Source organism: Arachis hypogaea, chromosome 15 (genome assembly GCF_003086295.3).
Source record: "Arachis hypogaea cultivar Tifrunner chromosome 15, arahy.Tifrunner.gnm2.J5K5, whole genome shotgun sequence".
In the NCBI taxonomy this organism is placed as follows: domain Eukaryota; kingdom Viridiplantae; phylum Streptophyta; class Magnoliopsida; order Fabales; family Fabaceae; genus Arachis; species Arachis hypogaea.
Window position 1 is genome coordinate 147,066,521 of NC_092050.1, and position 13,239 is coordinate 147,079,759.

At 30.8% G+C, this 13,239-nt stretch overlaps 1 protein-coding gene across 3 annotated transcripts; it reads right to left on the minus strand.

Moving 5' to 3' along the window:
* Positions 1-4,510: 4,510 nt before the first annotated feature.
* Positions 4,511-12,365, minus strand: LOC112751174 (uncharacterized). Of its 3 annotated transcripts, none has more exons than XM_025800230.3 (13): positions 11,897-12,365; positions 9,202-9,539; positions 8,996-9,069; positions 8,738-8,897; positions 8,189-8,213; positions 7,998-8,087; positions 7,745-7,916; positions 7,584-7,657; positions 7,160-7,229; positions 6,901-6,972; positions 6,110-6,249; positions 5,666-5,739; positions 4,511-4,923 (listed from the first exon to the last, which is right to left on the minus strand). In XM_025800230.3, exons 2-13 carry the CDS (start codon positions 9,428-9,430, stop codon positions 4,868-4,870), a joined length of 1,236 nt encoding a protein of 411 aa, XP_025656015.1. In that variant the 5' UTR covers positions 9,431-9,539; positions 11,897-12,365; the 3' UTR covers positions 4,511-4,867. The 3 variants fall into 3 exon arrangements, 2 of the variants coding, with proteins under 2 accessions (XP_025656015.1, XP_025656014.1); XM_025800229.3 differs by lacking the exon at positions 11,897-12,365 and adding an exon at positions 10,058-10,188; XR_003176293.3 differs by lacking the exon at positions 11,897-12,365 and having other exon boundaries at positions 6,110-6,244; positions 9,202-9,764.
* Positions 12,366-13,239: the final 874 nt, after the last annotated feature.

Below are 13,239 nucleotides of genomic sequence, written 5' to 3' on the forward strand. Positions count from 1 at the left end.
CAATCTGTTTACTGAAATTATTACCCAAACCCAGAATGTTAAGAGGATCTCATTTCGTAGGTTAGTGCCTTCCAGGGGTTGAATTAATTTTCTGTCCTACTGCATGAAGTAAAGGCATTTAACAATTAATAGGTTCACCCTCGGGTAAATTAATAATATTTGCTCATTCTTTTTATTTCTTTGTTTGTTTCTTTTTTTAATTAAATTAAAAAGTGAGTTTTAAATTTTAAATAATAGTCACAAAAAAAAATGTAAAATGAAGTTTAAACGTTAACGAAGCTTGGAGTGGATTAATGCGTAGCGTGGAGTAATATTATCAGGACAGAGGAAGTAGTAGGATGGATGGAATTATCCAGACAAGACGAGTTCAAAAGTTACCAAGGGAAGCAAGTTTAGAACTGTTGTTGCCATAACAATAAAAGAGTTGGAGAAACCAGATTTTCCATAACAAGGAGCCAAACAGTGAACAAATGATGAGAGGTAAAGCAATTGTGCATTATTTGGGAGATGGAGGGGTCATCGTAATTCAGTGACGCAGGAGCGTTGTGCATGAAGTTTACTGGTGCATGGCGGTCACACAACTCAAAAACAGGAGTGCTCATTAGATTGTTTCTTTGGGTTACTTGAGTATAGTTTATATAGGTATTTGGAAGCATGTGAGTGGGTTGAACTGAATCGGAAGGCTTCTTAGAATTTGGGATAGTGATTTAGAGAGCATATCGGAGACATGAGTAAGATTACACTTAGCAAAGTATGTTCGACAACTAGTCAAGTTATCAACCAACATTCTTGCTAGATCTATTGGATTTGATTATATAGAAACCTGAAACAAATTTTATGGTAATAATGATGAAATAAACATGTCTAGCTGCAGCTGAGGCTTGGCATCGATGGAGGAGTTATAGGCCTCTCATCAACTACACTAGAGTTCGAATTTCAGAAATAGAATATAGAACCCTTTCTAGTGTGTACGACTGTGCTGAGTGCGTTTAGTGTAAGACCGAAAAAAAATGTGTGTGTAGCTGATTTACAGATTGAATAAAAATTCTTCCAGCTCCTGCTAGCCTGATTTATAGATTGAATATTATTATACGATTGTATCCTATTCTATTTTGTGAAATAATGTTCATCAAAATGTATTTTGAAATAAAATTGAAAGTAAATAATTGAATTTGATATTGTTGCTCGGATAAGTTTCTTCCTATGTCGTATTTGATTTGACAAAGGTTTAATGAACTTATCTTCTATAATATGGATTTCAGCATATTTAAGATAATAAGATGAAAATAAATTAAAAAAAATAATACTTTGCTGAGCGCTCCGAATAGGACTGCTCTTGACAATTCGCAAATTAATTTTAGGAGAAGTATACGAACCAAACCAGTCAAAAACTAAACAAAATCACATTAATTTATATTAATAATTAATTAATTTTAAATTTTTTAAATTCAAAATTTAAAATTAATTAAAAAAACCTAATTAAAATCTATAAAAACATTTCTCTTTTCTCTCACATTAACCTATTCACCTCCAACAATCACACATACAGATCCCTCTCTCTCACCGTCAAGTCCTCTCCGCATCTCCATCGCGACCCACTCCTCTTCTATCACCGACATCTGGAGCCGCCGTTGCAGTTGGAGTTGAACTTGAGCTCGATCTCTATTGTCGGTGGCGCATCGCACGGCGGCAGGTTCGTTGCGGCAGTTATCGCAAATCTGAGGGCGCACGTGCTTGAGTGACGGCAGGTGATTCTATCTGAGCCTATTGAAGCTATGACTTGATGACCGAGATCGTCTTGAACATCGGCAGCGACGATATAGGCTCCGTTTTTGGCGAAGAGTCTCACCGTTTATTCTCCGATTCCACTGGCTGCTCCAGTGATTATAGCCACCTTACCCTCCAACCTATTGCAAGGTCAAAAAGTCAACAAAACAGAGAGAACAGAACTAAGAAAGATTTGTGGGGTTTATTATTAATTACCTTTGCTTCTGCATTTGGACTGTGAGTTTCCTGGTTTGATGGAAGAGTTTTTCGTGTCCCAAACCTGGAAACAAAACTATTAGCTCTTGTGATATATGTTGCTCTCTGCGTTTTAGGTGCCGTTTTGATGATTGAAGAGACTGCAAACTACACATTTAATTTTAGCCAAAAGGAATCTTTGAACAATTACAGAAATATAAAAAAAAATATTCATTTAATATGAAAAAAAACATCTTAATACTTAATAAAAAGGTTAAGTATGATTTTGGTCCCTAACGTAGGGGCTGAAAATTTTTTTCGTCCCTCGCTTTTTTTTTTTTTGCTCCAAAATGATCCCCAAAGTTTCAGTTTGTTTTAAAATCGTCATTCGGACCAAAATGTCCCTATCCCTTCTTCCCCAAAATTCTCCCTTCTTTTCCAAAATTATGCAAAGCACCAGCACCACCACAACCACCACCACCTACCACCTACCACCACCACCACCACCATTATCAGAACTCAGAATCAGAACAACCACCACCACCACCACCACCACCACCACCACCATCAGAACTCAGAATCAGAACAACCACCACCACCACCACCACCCCCCATCCATTGCTACTCCATCACCAGCATCCATCACACCAAAACATCAGAAAATCCAGAAAAATCAACATCAGAAAATCAACATCATCATCGTCATCCTCATCAAAACTCAGAATTCAGAAAATCCAGAAAAGTCAAACAACAATATTACTCAGAATCAGAAAATCATCATCATCATCATCATCAAGAACCCAGAATCAGCAAGAAGAAGAAGAAGAAGAAGAAGCGGCGGGCGGCGGTGCGGCGGTGGGGAAGAAGAAGAAGAAGAAGTGGCGGTGGGGTCGGCGGGCGGCGAGAAGAAGAAGAAGAAGAAGAAGAAGAAGAAGAAGAAGAAGAAGAAGAAGAAGAAGAAGAAGAAGAAGAAGTGGCGGTGGGGTCGGCGAGAAGAAGAAGAAGAAGAAGAAGGGTCGGCGGGCGGCGGTGCGGCGGCATGGCGTCCCTCTTCTCTCCCCCCTCCACCCTCCACCCTCCACCCCCACACCTTTCTCGGCCCCCCTCCCTCCCTCCCTCCCCCCCCCCCCTTTTTCTTTCTTTCTCGCCCCCCCTCTCCCACCCCGCTTCTGTATCCCCCTTTCTTTCTTTTTTTTCTTTTTTTTTATTTATCTTATATTTATTTTATTTTATAATTTTTTTAATAAAGGGTAATTTGGTAATAAAAAATATAATTGGTAAAAAGGACGATTTTAAAACAAACTGAAACTTTGGGGACCATTTTGGAGCGAAAAAAAGGCGAAGGACGAAATAAATTTTCAGCCCCTACGTTGGGGACCAAAATCATACTTAACCCTTAATAAAAGAAACATCCAGTTATATTTTAGCAAAAATAATTAAATATTTATAAAGTTAAAAAAATTATGAAATTCTTAAAGAAATAGAGACATTCACATTTGTAATACAGAAAAATTCGAAAAATATATAAAAGAACATCCATTTAGTATGAAAAAGAAACATTCTGATACTTAGTAGAAGAAACATCCATATACATTAACTCGTAGAGATTTTGGATTCACCCAAAAGTATTTGGCTGGTTTTTGGCTAATACCCTTTTGGTTCCTTAGCATTGCTCTTAATTTTATTATGGAGGCAACGTTAGTGTAGGACGCGGATATGGAGAGGAGAGGAGCTTTACCGGGCTGTGGTGTCAGGGATACAGTAATCGGATCCTGCGAGTTACTGATGGGAATTCAGACCCTCTTGTGTACACTATATATACACGCAAAACGGTCCGATTTGTTCTAGGTGAATTTCGTATACTACACGCAAAACGGATTCTCCGATTTGCTTACAAAATTTTCAAAACAAAGAACTCGGAAGGTCCGATTTCTTCCTACCAAAGCTGAGCTAAAAGCTATCCCACATTTCGGTGTAGCACCCCTTCATTCCATAATCCGACACAACACCTGCCCCTCCTCCATAACCAAAAAAATTAGCCTTGACAATTAGTTTATGAGAAATTTTTGGGATAAGCAATTTTTAATATTTTTAGTCATTATTTATCCAACATAAATATTAAATTGTCTTAACAAATAAATTTTACTAATTTATGTATGTAAACTTTAAAAAATATGGATACAAATTGATAAATATATGTGTAAATTATATATTTATTGTGTGCAAAACGTCTATAAATATAGATGTAAATTATTATTAACCAAATACTGAGATATAATATTTGCTAGCTATGTAGGATTGTTACCACCATTGTAAAATTTCTGGCTCAACATCGTTCGAAAAATTGGAAGTGCTTTGTCAATATTTGTTTGACAAACTAAATTATTGTCAGCATTAAACCACCTTATTCTTGAATAATAGTTTATTTTCTAAAACCTGATCTACTTATATTATTGTTCTGGCACTGTTGGAAAGAAAGAACAGCAAAGACTACTTACTAATCGATCTTTTAGTTAAATGGAAAATAATGAACGGACACAGTGGCAAATTGTAGATGAAATTTCTGAAGAGAATATACTAATGATTTTAGGGTATGCTCCCTGAGTTATAATACATGATGAGAAGAGGTAAAAAATGTGGTGCATTTCTTTGTTCCATCCACTGAATGGAGTGAACAAAATAATCTATATATGTATGTGTGTGCCATAACCACTCCTTGTGACTGGTAATTTTCCAGGGTGTAACAGTTGCAATTGTTGTTTGTTTTTGTTTCCTGTGAGACTTGAGGAGAGAAATCTGCAGCTTGAGGAGTCTACTACATATATCTATATATGCATGGGCCAATTTGAAGATCTTAGTCCTCACAATATCAAATCTAAGAATCCATATAATAAAAGGGATGCTTTCATGTTGAATCACTTTGTCTGCTTTTTCTTATGATTGGAGCCAATAGCATCCACACTGTCAAATCAAATCATACATAAAAGTTAGTAATTAGTTGCCCCTTTGTTACTCAAGAAATTCCACACAAAAATATATTAATTGAAATTAACTGTTAAAATTATGGATACATAACTATTTTAGCAATATTTAAAATTTTAAAAAAATAAATTTATTATATTTTTTCACATTTTTATCAATATTTTTTAATATTAAAAATAGAAAGTATATAAGAATAGTGTACACAAAAATAATGTATATAACATTATTTTTTTTACGTACTACACATTATGCTTTAAAAGATATCAATTTTTGCTATTTTTTAACTATAAATTCACCACTTTCAGTATTTTAAAATAGATTTTATTTAAAAATACACTTTGCTGAAAGAAAACATTTGTTGCATAATTAAATGTTACAAGATAATACTACTCTGGATAAAGTCTTATTGATGTTGAATATGAGTTTAATTTTGATATATTAACTGAATAATCACATCCTTTTTTTTGGATAATTATTCATGTAATAAATAAAAATAGTAGTTATTTTTTATGATGTGTCATTACGTGATTAGATATACGTATAAAACTGTTTTATACTGTGCATCAAAATTAAATTCATTGAATATATCTCCCTTAAAATTGAATGTTTATAATTTATATCCCTATTAGGCTATTAGTTCAAAAAAAATTTTTCCCCGTTTTTCACCATTTAGACAAAATTCGGAATAAAAAAAAATGAAAATCAAAGAGCTGGAGCTTACAGTAAACACAGACTGCCAACCATTCATTTACTATTCTGACATAGGCGCTTGTCCACCCCACATCAATTGTCCATCTGAATCAAGAACAATATATGGATTATTACATCTCATATAATTTTCACAGAATTTATTTTGATCTTCAAGAAAGACATAATCAACTTCATATTTGAGTGATAAGTGATAAACTATATATTAAAAAATAAAAAGAGGGAAACTAAAAACTGAGGTTGCTTTTGTTTCTTACTTTGGAAAAAAGAAAGCGATTTTACAATTTTTTTAAATATAGGTGCAAAAGTAAAAGTTATTTTTTTTTTCCCTGAAAAACTACTCTTGTCAATTTCTATATAGAAAAAAAAAGAAATTTGTGTGACATAGCAATACAATAAATCTAATGTACATAACATAAAAATACTATGAAACCATTGTTAGGATGCAATCACATACTTTTTCATAGAATGATGACTATTCCAACCAATGAGTAACATTGCAAAGTACATTGCTCCTGTGGCAAAAACAAAATGGAAGAAGCCATAACCATATGGAACATCATCTTCTTCTTCTGCAGGTGCATCTTCCTTCCTAAACTGCAAGATTCTGTCAGTTATGTATTCCAGATCCTAACCTTATGATAGCATTTTTCTACACAAAAAATAATAGGATACAGAGACATGTTTTTTGTATCCCTTCAAGTATTTAGAGATAAAGAAACTAGTTTAAAAATTTCGTCCAAAAAATATCTCGTATGCAAATATCTTAGAAATACAAAAACATTTGAAAATTAAAAAATATTTACTGCTTGTCTTATTATTATTATTATTATTATTATTATTATTATTTTTGCTCTAACTACCAACTATTAATAAGTTTAGCTAACTTGTGCCCTTAAGACACATATTAAAATTATTAATAAAAAAATTATTATAAAAAATGTACAAAGTTCAATTTTTAATGTAATTGTTATGTATTTATTAAAATGAAACGTTTAAAATTTTTTACTAATAATAATCTTAATTTGTGTACTTAAAACACATATGTTAGTTAATCCCATTTAAATAAAGCATGTTAGTAAAAGTAGGATAAAAAATGAGTTTGATTTTAAGAATATTTTGAAATTATGTGGGCCATGAAATAATTTTTAATTAGTGGCAGATAAAAAGGATATATATAATTCATATAGAGCTAACCAAAAGCTACCTAAAGTTCAAATTGAATATAATTCATATTCTAGAGCTAACCTGAAAGCACTTGGAATCTATGCCTGTTGAAAATGTTGCAATAACAATGGCTAGTATTGCAACAACAAAGCTCTGCCACAAAAAGATCACAATCTCATATCAACCAACAATAAAAGAGTCATAAGCATATATAACTTAGCCTCGCATATACAAATAAAATTTAGCTATTTTGTTAAGTTCATAATTATAATGTTATGAAGAACAATTACAACTAATTAAAGCCCAAATTTCAGTTGAACAAGAAAGTAAATTTCCTTACAATGATGCTTTGCCAGTCTGTTTCGTATGCATAGCCTGCCTTCGCGACGCAGCTGTTTCCGGCCGGTTCACTGCATGCACAGTGCAATCCGAAGTGAGATTCGAATTCGCGACCTCTAAGTAAGTATGGAAAGACTATGCTATCTGAGTTATAACTCGTTAGCAACTATGTTTGTAAACATTAGAAGTTAACAAAGGCATAAATATATGGATCGAATTTTATATATGCACTATTAATATTTTATATTGTTATATCAACAAAATATAACCGTTTTTTATGTTCATGGTCCGAATAATCATGTGGAAGAATAGATATAATTTATTATGTAAAATATTTTATGTTGTTGTCTATACATCAAAATAAAACTATAATAAGTAAATATTTGATAATACAAAAAGTAAAGGCAAAGATTTTATAACCCTACCTTCTGACTGCACTCCAGCAAAGGAACACAACATAAAGCCCCATCAACCCTGGACTAAGAATACCACCATTCACCTATTGGAAGAAAATTTGAAAGAAAATTATTATTTAAAAAAAAAAACATAATGGTGAATTTGAGCCAAAAAAAAAAAAAAAACTTACTTTTGGGTGGAGTGATACACTTGTCATAACTTGGAGAAGTACCAAGGTCCAAGTAATGAAGAAAAGATTAAGGAGGCAAGATGGTTGTGGTGCATACCAAATATACATCAATATCACCCCTAACAAGCATATTAAATATGCACTTGTTGCAAATAACATCACTTGAATTTGGCTGCTTGCATCATCAATCAATGTTTGTAAATAAATCAATCAAAAGTAGTTCAATAAATTAACATAGTGGGAATCTTATTACCATCTCTCCGCATATTTTTCTGTGATGAAGTAATCATTCAACCATCTAATGAAGCTGATTATGCTTATCAGTTGAATTAGGAGGAAAACCCTGAGACAAATAAACACCTTAATCCAATCACAAATCATTGCTTATAATAGTCATTTGCTCAAATCAAATTCATTGAGGATAGATAGAGCCATAAATTATACCCGGCCCCAAAATGTGCAACCTGCCCTGTCCAACCCAAAAAACAAAAAAACAAAAACTATGGTCAATAATAAAAGTAATATTAGCAATTTTGAAAAAATATCCAAGTGACTCATTTTATATCGTACACTAAATTAACTCACACATTTAATGTTTTGATGTGTGAGACACCTAATTATTAATCTGGTGTAGGATACAAAATGAGTACAACTATTATTATTGGTAATTAATTCTAAGAGTATATATTTAAATAGGTTCTTAAGAAATATTGTGTTTGTCTCCAAAAAAATTTTATCATGTCAAAGTTTCTAAACTTTATAAAAGTAAAATATATAAATCCTGTTATAGTTTTGAAGATTTATTTGTTCAAATAAAATAATAAATTCGATTAAAATAGAGATTTATATATCTTATTTTTAAAAAATTCAGAAATTTCAACATAATAATTTTTTTTTTAAGATAAAAACATCCGATGTAAAATTTCTTAAAAACTTATTCGAGTATATATTCTAATTCTAGGAAACATGTTAAATGGATGCAATTTTACCAACCATAAACTTCAATAAACTCAGAGGGGAGATAAAATGGGAAGATGGTGATGGCAACCCAGAGAACAATCTTAACTAACCACCATCCAGAGTGCCATCTATCTCTTCCTTCCTTCAATTTTGAAGTGCCAGCAGTTGACCAATACATTATCATGAAAAATAGCTTATCAGACATATTAAGGTTCAAACAAATGCTTAGAAATAATTAAACAACTTTTTCTTGCATATATAGAATTGATTGATGAGAAAATCAAAGGATACAAAGCAGCCAAAGCTCACACGCAAAACACCATCTGCACCCAAACAATCTTTCCCAACCTTGCATCCTCTTAGCCCTGCCAGGATTACCACGTAGACAAAAAGAAATTATATAACATACCTGATTGAATGCGCGTGTAAAACAGTTTATGCTAATACTATAAAGTTAAATCAATAAGCTAATTAAATTGTCTAAATAATTAGCTTACCCTTCATTTGTGTTAAAGCCTTAAGACTAGTGAGTTCATCACGTGCAGCCCAAGCTAACAAGTTGGCAACAAGAAAAATGAAGCCATACACATATCTTGCCATCCATGGATTTGATACATTTCTGAATTGACTCCACCATGATGAAGAATACAACTCCTTTGATGATGATTCTCCACAACTATGGTTAGTACCACCACTACTACTATTGTTTCCTTCCCCTAACTCCATCTCTTCTTCAACACAGCATGCACGCACGCGCACACGAAAGAAGAAGAAGAAGAAGAAGCAGAAGAAGAAACTTATTGTTCTCCACCTCACTATGATCTTCTTCTATGTCCTGTGTTCCACACCATTATTTCAATAGTCATAAGGAATTAATGAAAGAAGGGTTTAAATTAAAGGAATAAGAGTTAGTGACTTTATCTTCACGTAACTTCAGAGAATAATAGTACCAACTTTTTTCACTTTGGTCCAACCGGACATAGAAATTTTATTTATTTATTTATCATTTTAATATTTTTGTTCATTCAATTTACCATATTATGCTTGTTATCATGGACCGAAAATTATTCCAAACCAATACTACTTTTATAGGTGTGCCTACCATATAATTAAAATTCCGTTATGATATCTTATACGGTTATACTATACCGTATGGTACTTGTTTCATCAATTTTCTCTCTAACAACATAATAATCAACCATCACTAATAACCAATAAATTAACCTAAAACTCATGACCAAAAAGTGAAAAAGAGAGAATAATCTGAAAGGAGAAAAAAAATTGTATGATAAAACAATCGTGCCCAAAAAAAAATCTATAGCTAGAATATTCCTTTGTTGATCAAAGTCTTACCTATATGAGATTGAATTCACAACCTCCACCTTATTTTTAGTGGAAGAAGGCATGTTCCATTCACGATATCATGATTATTCATGCAAGGCTCAAAAGACGAAATTTATATATTAGAAAAAAGAAAAATCCAAGCCCACTTGATTAGATTCCAGAAAGTGATTTTATATATATAATTCTAATATGACTATGTTATCATGATTACATAGTGTTTTAAAAAATATTATTAAAATTAAAGTAACATTTTTTTTAAAAAGTGTTGCTTAAAAAAAATATTACCAAAATATTAAAAATAAAGTATAATTTTAATTTTAATAAGACTTCCATAATAATCATAATCATTATAGCATAGTCATATTAGAATTTATCATATTTATATACATAAAAAAATCAACTAATTTGTTTTTATATAAAAATATATATTTAATATTCATAAAAAAGTAATTATGATGTTGCAAAAATATTTGACTATTTTGTTATGACATTATTTAATTATTCTAATAATTGATTATTTGTTAAAAAATATATAAGATAACATATATAAATATAGAAAAAAAAAATATGGTGCCTAAACATATATATACTCCAAAGGATGTGTGTGGGAAAATTATACCTAATTGTGTATAGTTGTATAAAACTTTTTCATTAAAAAAATCAATCAATTCTAAAGCCTTTTATATTATTTTAACACTAGTTATGCTGAATCAGTGCATTAAGTTGGATAATAATGGCCATTCAGTATCTATGAGGAGACAAAAGAAATCAGAAACCAACTCAACCATATATGTTTCGCTATATGTATGAAGTATGAGTCATCCTTTTAATAATATTTTTAATTTATTTCATTAAAAAAGCACAATTTGGATGAAAAGACCTCAACCATCAATCCAATAGGTTTATATCTATTAAAAAAAAATTGAATAACTTAATTGTAAGAGTTATTTTCCAAGGAATACTTTTCTCACAAAACCCATTGACCTTTTAGCATTACCAATTACCACAAATTCCTCTTATTTAGTATTATTTTTTTTTTCTTACATGCATGATGAGCTCTGCCAGTTATTCTTTCAATTTCATGGAGAAAAAAAAATGAATAAATTTTTCCTTCCCATAACATCACCATCATAATAATAAATCATGCTTCATTCTAAAATTTTAACTACTTATATCCAACTTCCAATGGTGCAAGACTTATACATATATATATATATATATATATATATATATATATATATATATATAGGTGGAGGTAAAATTTCTCTTACTCCTAGGAGCAAGTATTTTTCATTGCGTCATAATTGCTTGTTTTAAGATATGTGCATGATGATACATTAGCTCGAATTAATTAATAAAATCTTCAAATTCTTATTTATTATTCTCCTAATTTTCTTGCTAATAAAAAAACATCAAAGGCATCTATCGTACATTTGCATTTTGCAGTTCTTTAGGGGAAAAAAAACCTACTTCATTCGACAGATATATTCTATGTTATTGAGATTTGTGAGTAGAAAAAAAAAATCATAGGGAAAAGGCCTATAATAGAAACCTACCTCCTATATGATATTTAAAAACATCTTAGTAAATAATCCATAAATAGCCTTTTTTTTAATAAATAGATAAATAAATAAAAATCACAAGCCAGAAATTGAAGCCTTATTATTGCGAGTTGCAATAGAATTCAGAAATGAGAAACACACTATGATGTGAAATTTTTTCATACTATATAGTTCATGCTAGAAATATAGAATTGACTAATAAAAATTATTCAAACACCCACACAAAATATATAGAAAAACCAACAAAAATGAAAAAGAGACAAAATTTATGTGAGAATATATATACCTTATATGTAAGAGGTAGGAACACCAAATTAAAGGAATGAAGAAGAGAAGAGATGAAGTTGATGATCAAGACACCAATGCAATAACATGAACAATCTTCATGGATAACAAACCTTCCCTTCTCTATCAATCTCTCTCTTTTAGATCAAAGAGAGATAGAGATAGAGATATGTCAAACAAAAACACAAAGAGATTATTATTATTATGTTTTTGTGTTTGTAACTTGTCTGTGCTTTTGGCGGTTCGGTTCTTAAAATGATTATTATTTATTATGATGATGATGATGATGAGTTACACTACTTAGCTTATTGGAGACTTGGACACAAAGAGAGAGGTAGTTGTTGCTTTTTAGTGGTTTTTTCTTCTTTCTTTGCTTTTTAAGCTTTTTGCTCCTTCTTTTTTCCCACCCTAATAATCTTATTAGGTTTCATGCACTTTCTTTCTTTCCCCTCCATATTGTTATACCTTTCAAGGTAAATCTATTTTCCCAACACAACACTCTTGTATGTTCTACAATTAACCTAATAAAAATAATAATGATGAATAATATTGTTATTTCTTTTCTTCTTTTAGTGGCTTGGTCCAAAAATGATGATGTAACAACCAAGCTCACGCAAATAGCTTTAATTCATTAAACCATGATATGTATATATGTAATCTACTTAGTTTGATTGAGTGATCAGCTCACTCATTTGGTTAAGTAAATGTTAAAAATTTGAATTCCACTTTGTATATACAATAATTTATTAACCAGTAATGACAAATTCTTAAATAAAATTTAAATTTATAGCGGATTAATTCTTGACTTGTCAAAATAAAAAATACTGTAGATAATAAAAAAAAAGTATGTATATATATGTTGCTTAATAATAATCAATTTGGTCAGCATAATAGTTTGGCTAAATTAATGTAAATTATCATAAGATCAAATAAAGCAGCATAACATTTAATTTAGCTCTGGCATGCTACATGGACAGGATCATAATCATAATGTATAATAATCATGTCAGCATCCAGGCGTCAAATTAAATGAGTTGTACAGATAGATTTTACATGGTGTTTGTTTCACGCCAAAGTTATGATTGGTTTCATGCTTAGCATGATGATGTTTTTAGTAGTAGTAATTGTAATAATATCTATGATTATACTATTTGGCCACATATATATAGTGCACAATGAATATTGATGTTTGCAAGGGTAATTATTATCGGGAAGTATTAATTTAATTCCTAATATTTAGATTAAGTTTTAATTTTATTTTAATATTTAAAATATTTTATTTTTATTACAAACACTTTATTTTATTTTAATTTTTTGGTTAAACTTAAAACTTTATTTTTTTTA

Excerpts from the sequence above, each read along its gene's own strand:
- LOC112751174 (XM_025800230.3), bottom strand. The coding sequence starts at position 9,430 with ATGGAGTTAGGGGAAGGAAACAATAGTAGTAGTGGTGGTACTAACCAT. Across the intron at positions 9,070-9,201 it reads GGCTTTAACACAAATGAAGG|GGCTAAGAGGATGCAAGGTT; the intron begins GTAAGCTAATTA and ends TAATCCTGGCAG. Across the intron at positions 8,898-8,995 it reads GTGTGAGCTTTGGCTGCTTT|CTATTTTTCATGATAATGTA; the intron begins GTATCCTTTGAT and ends ATGTCTGATAAG.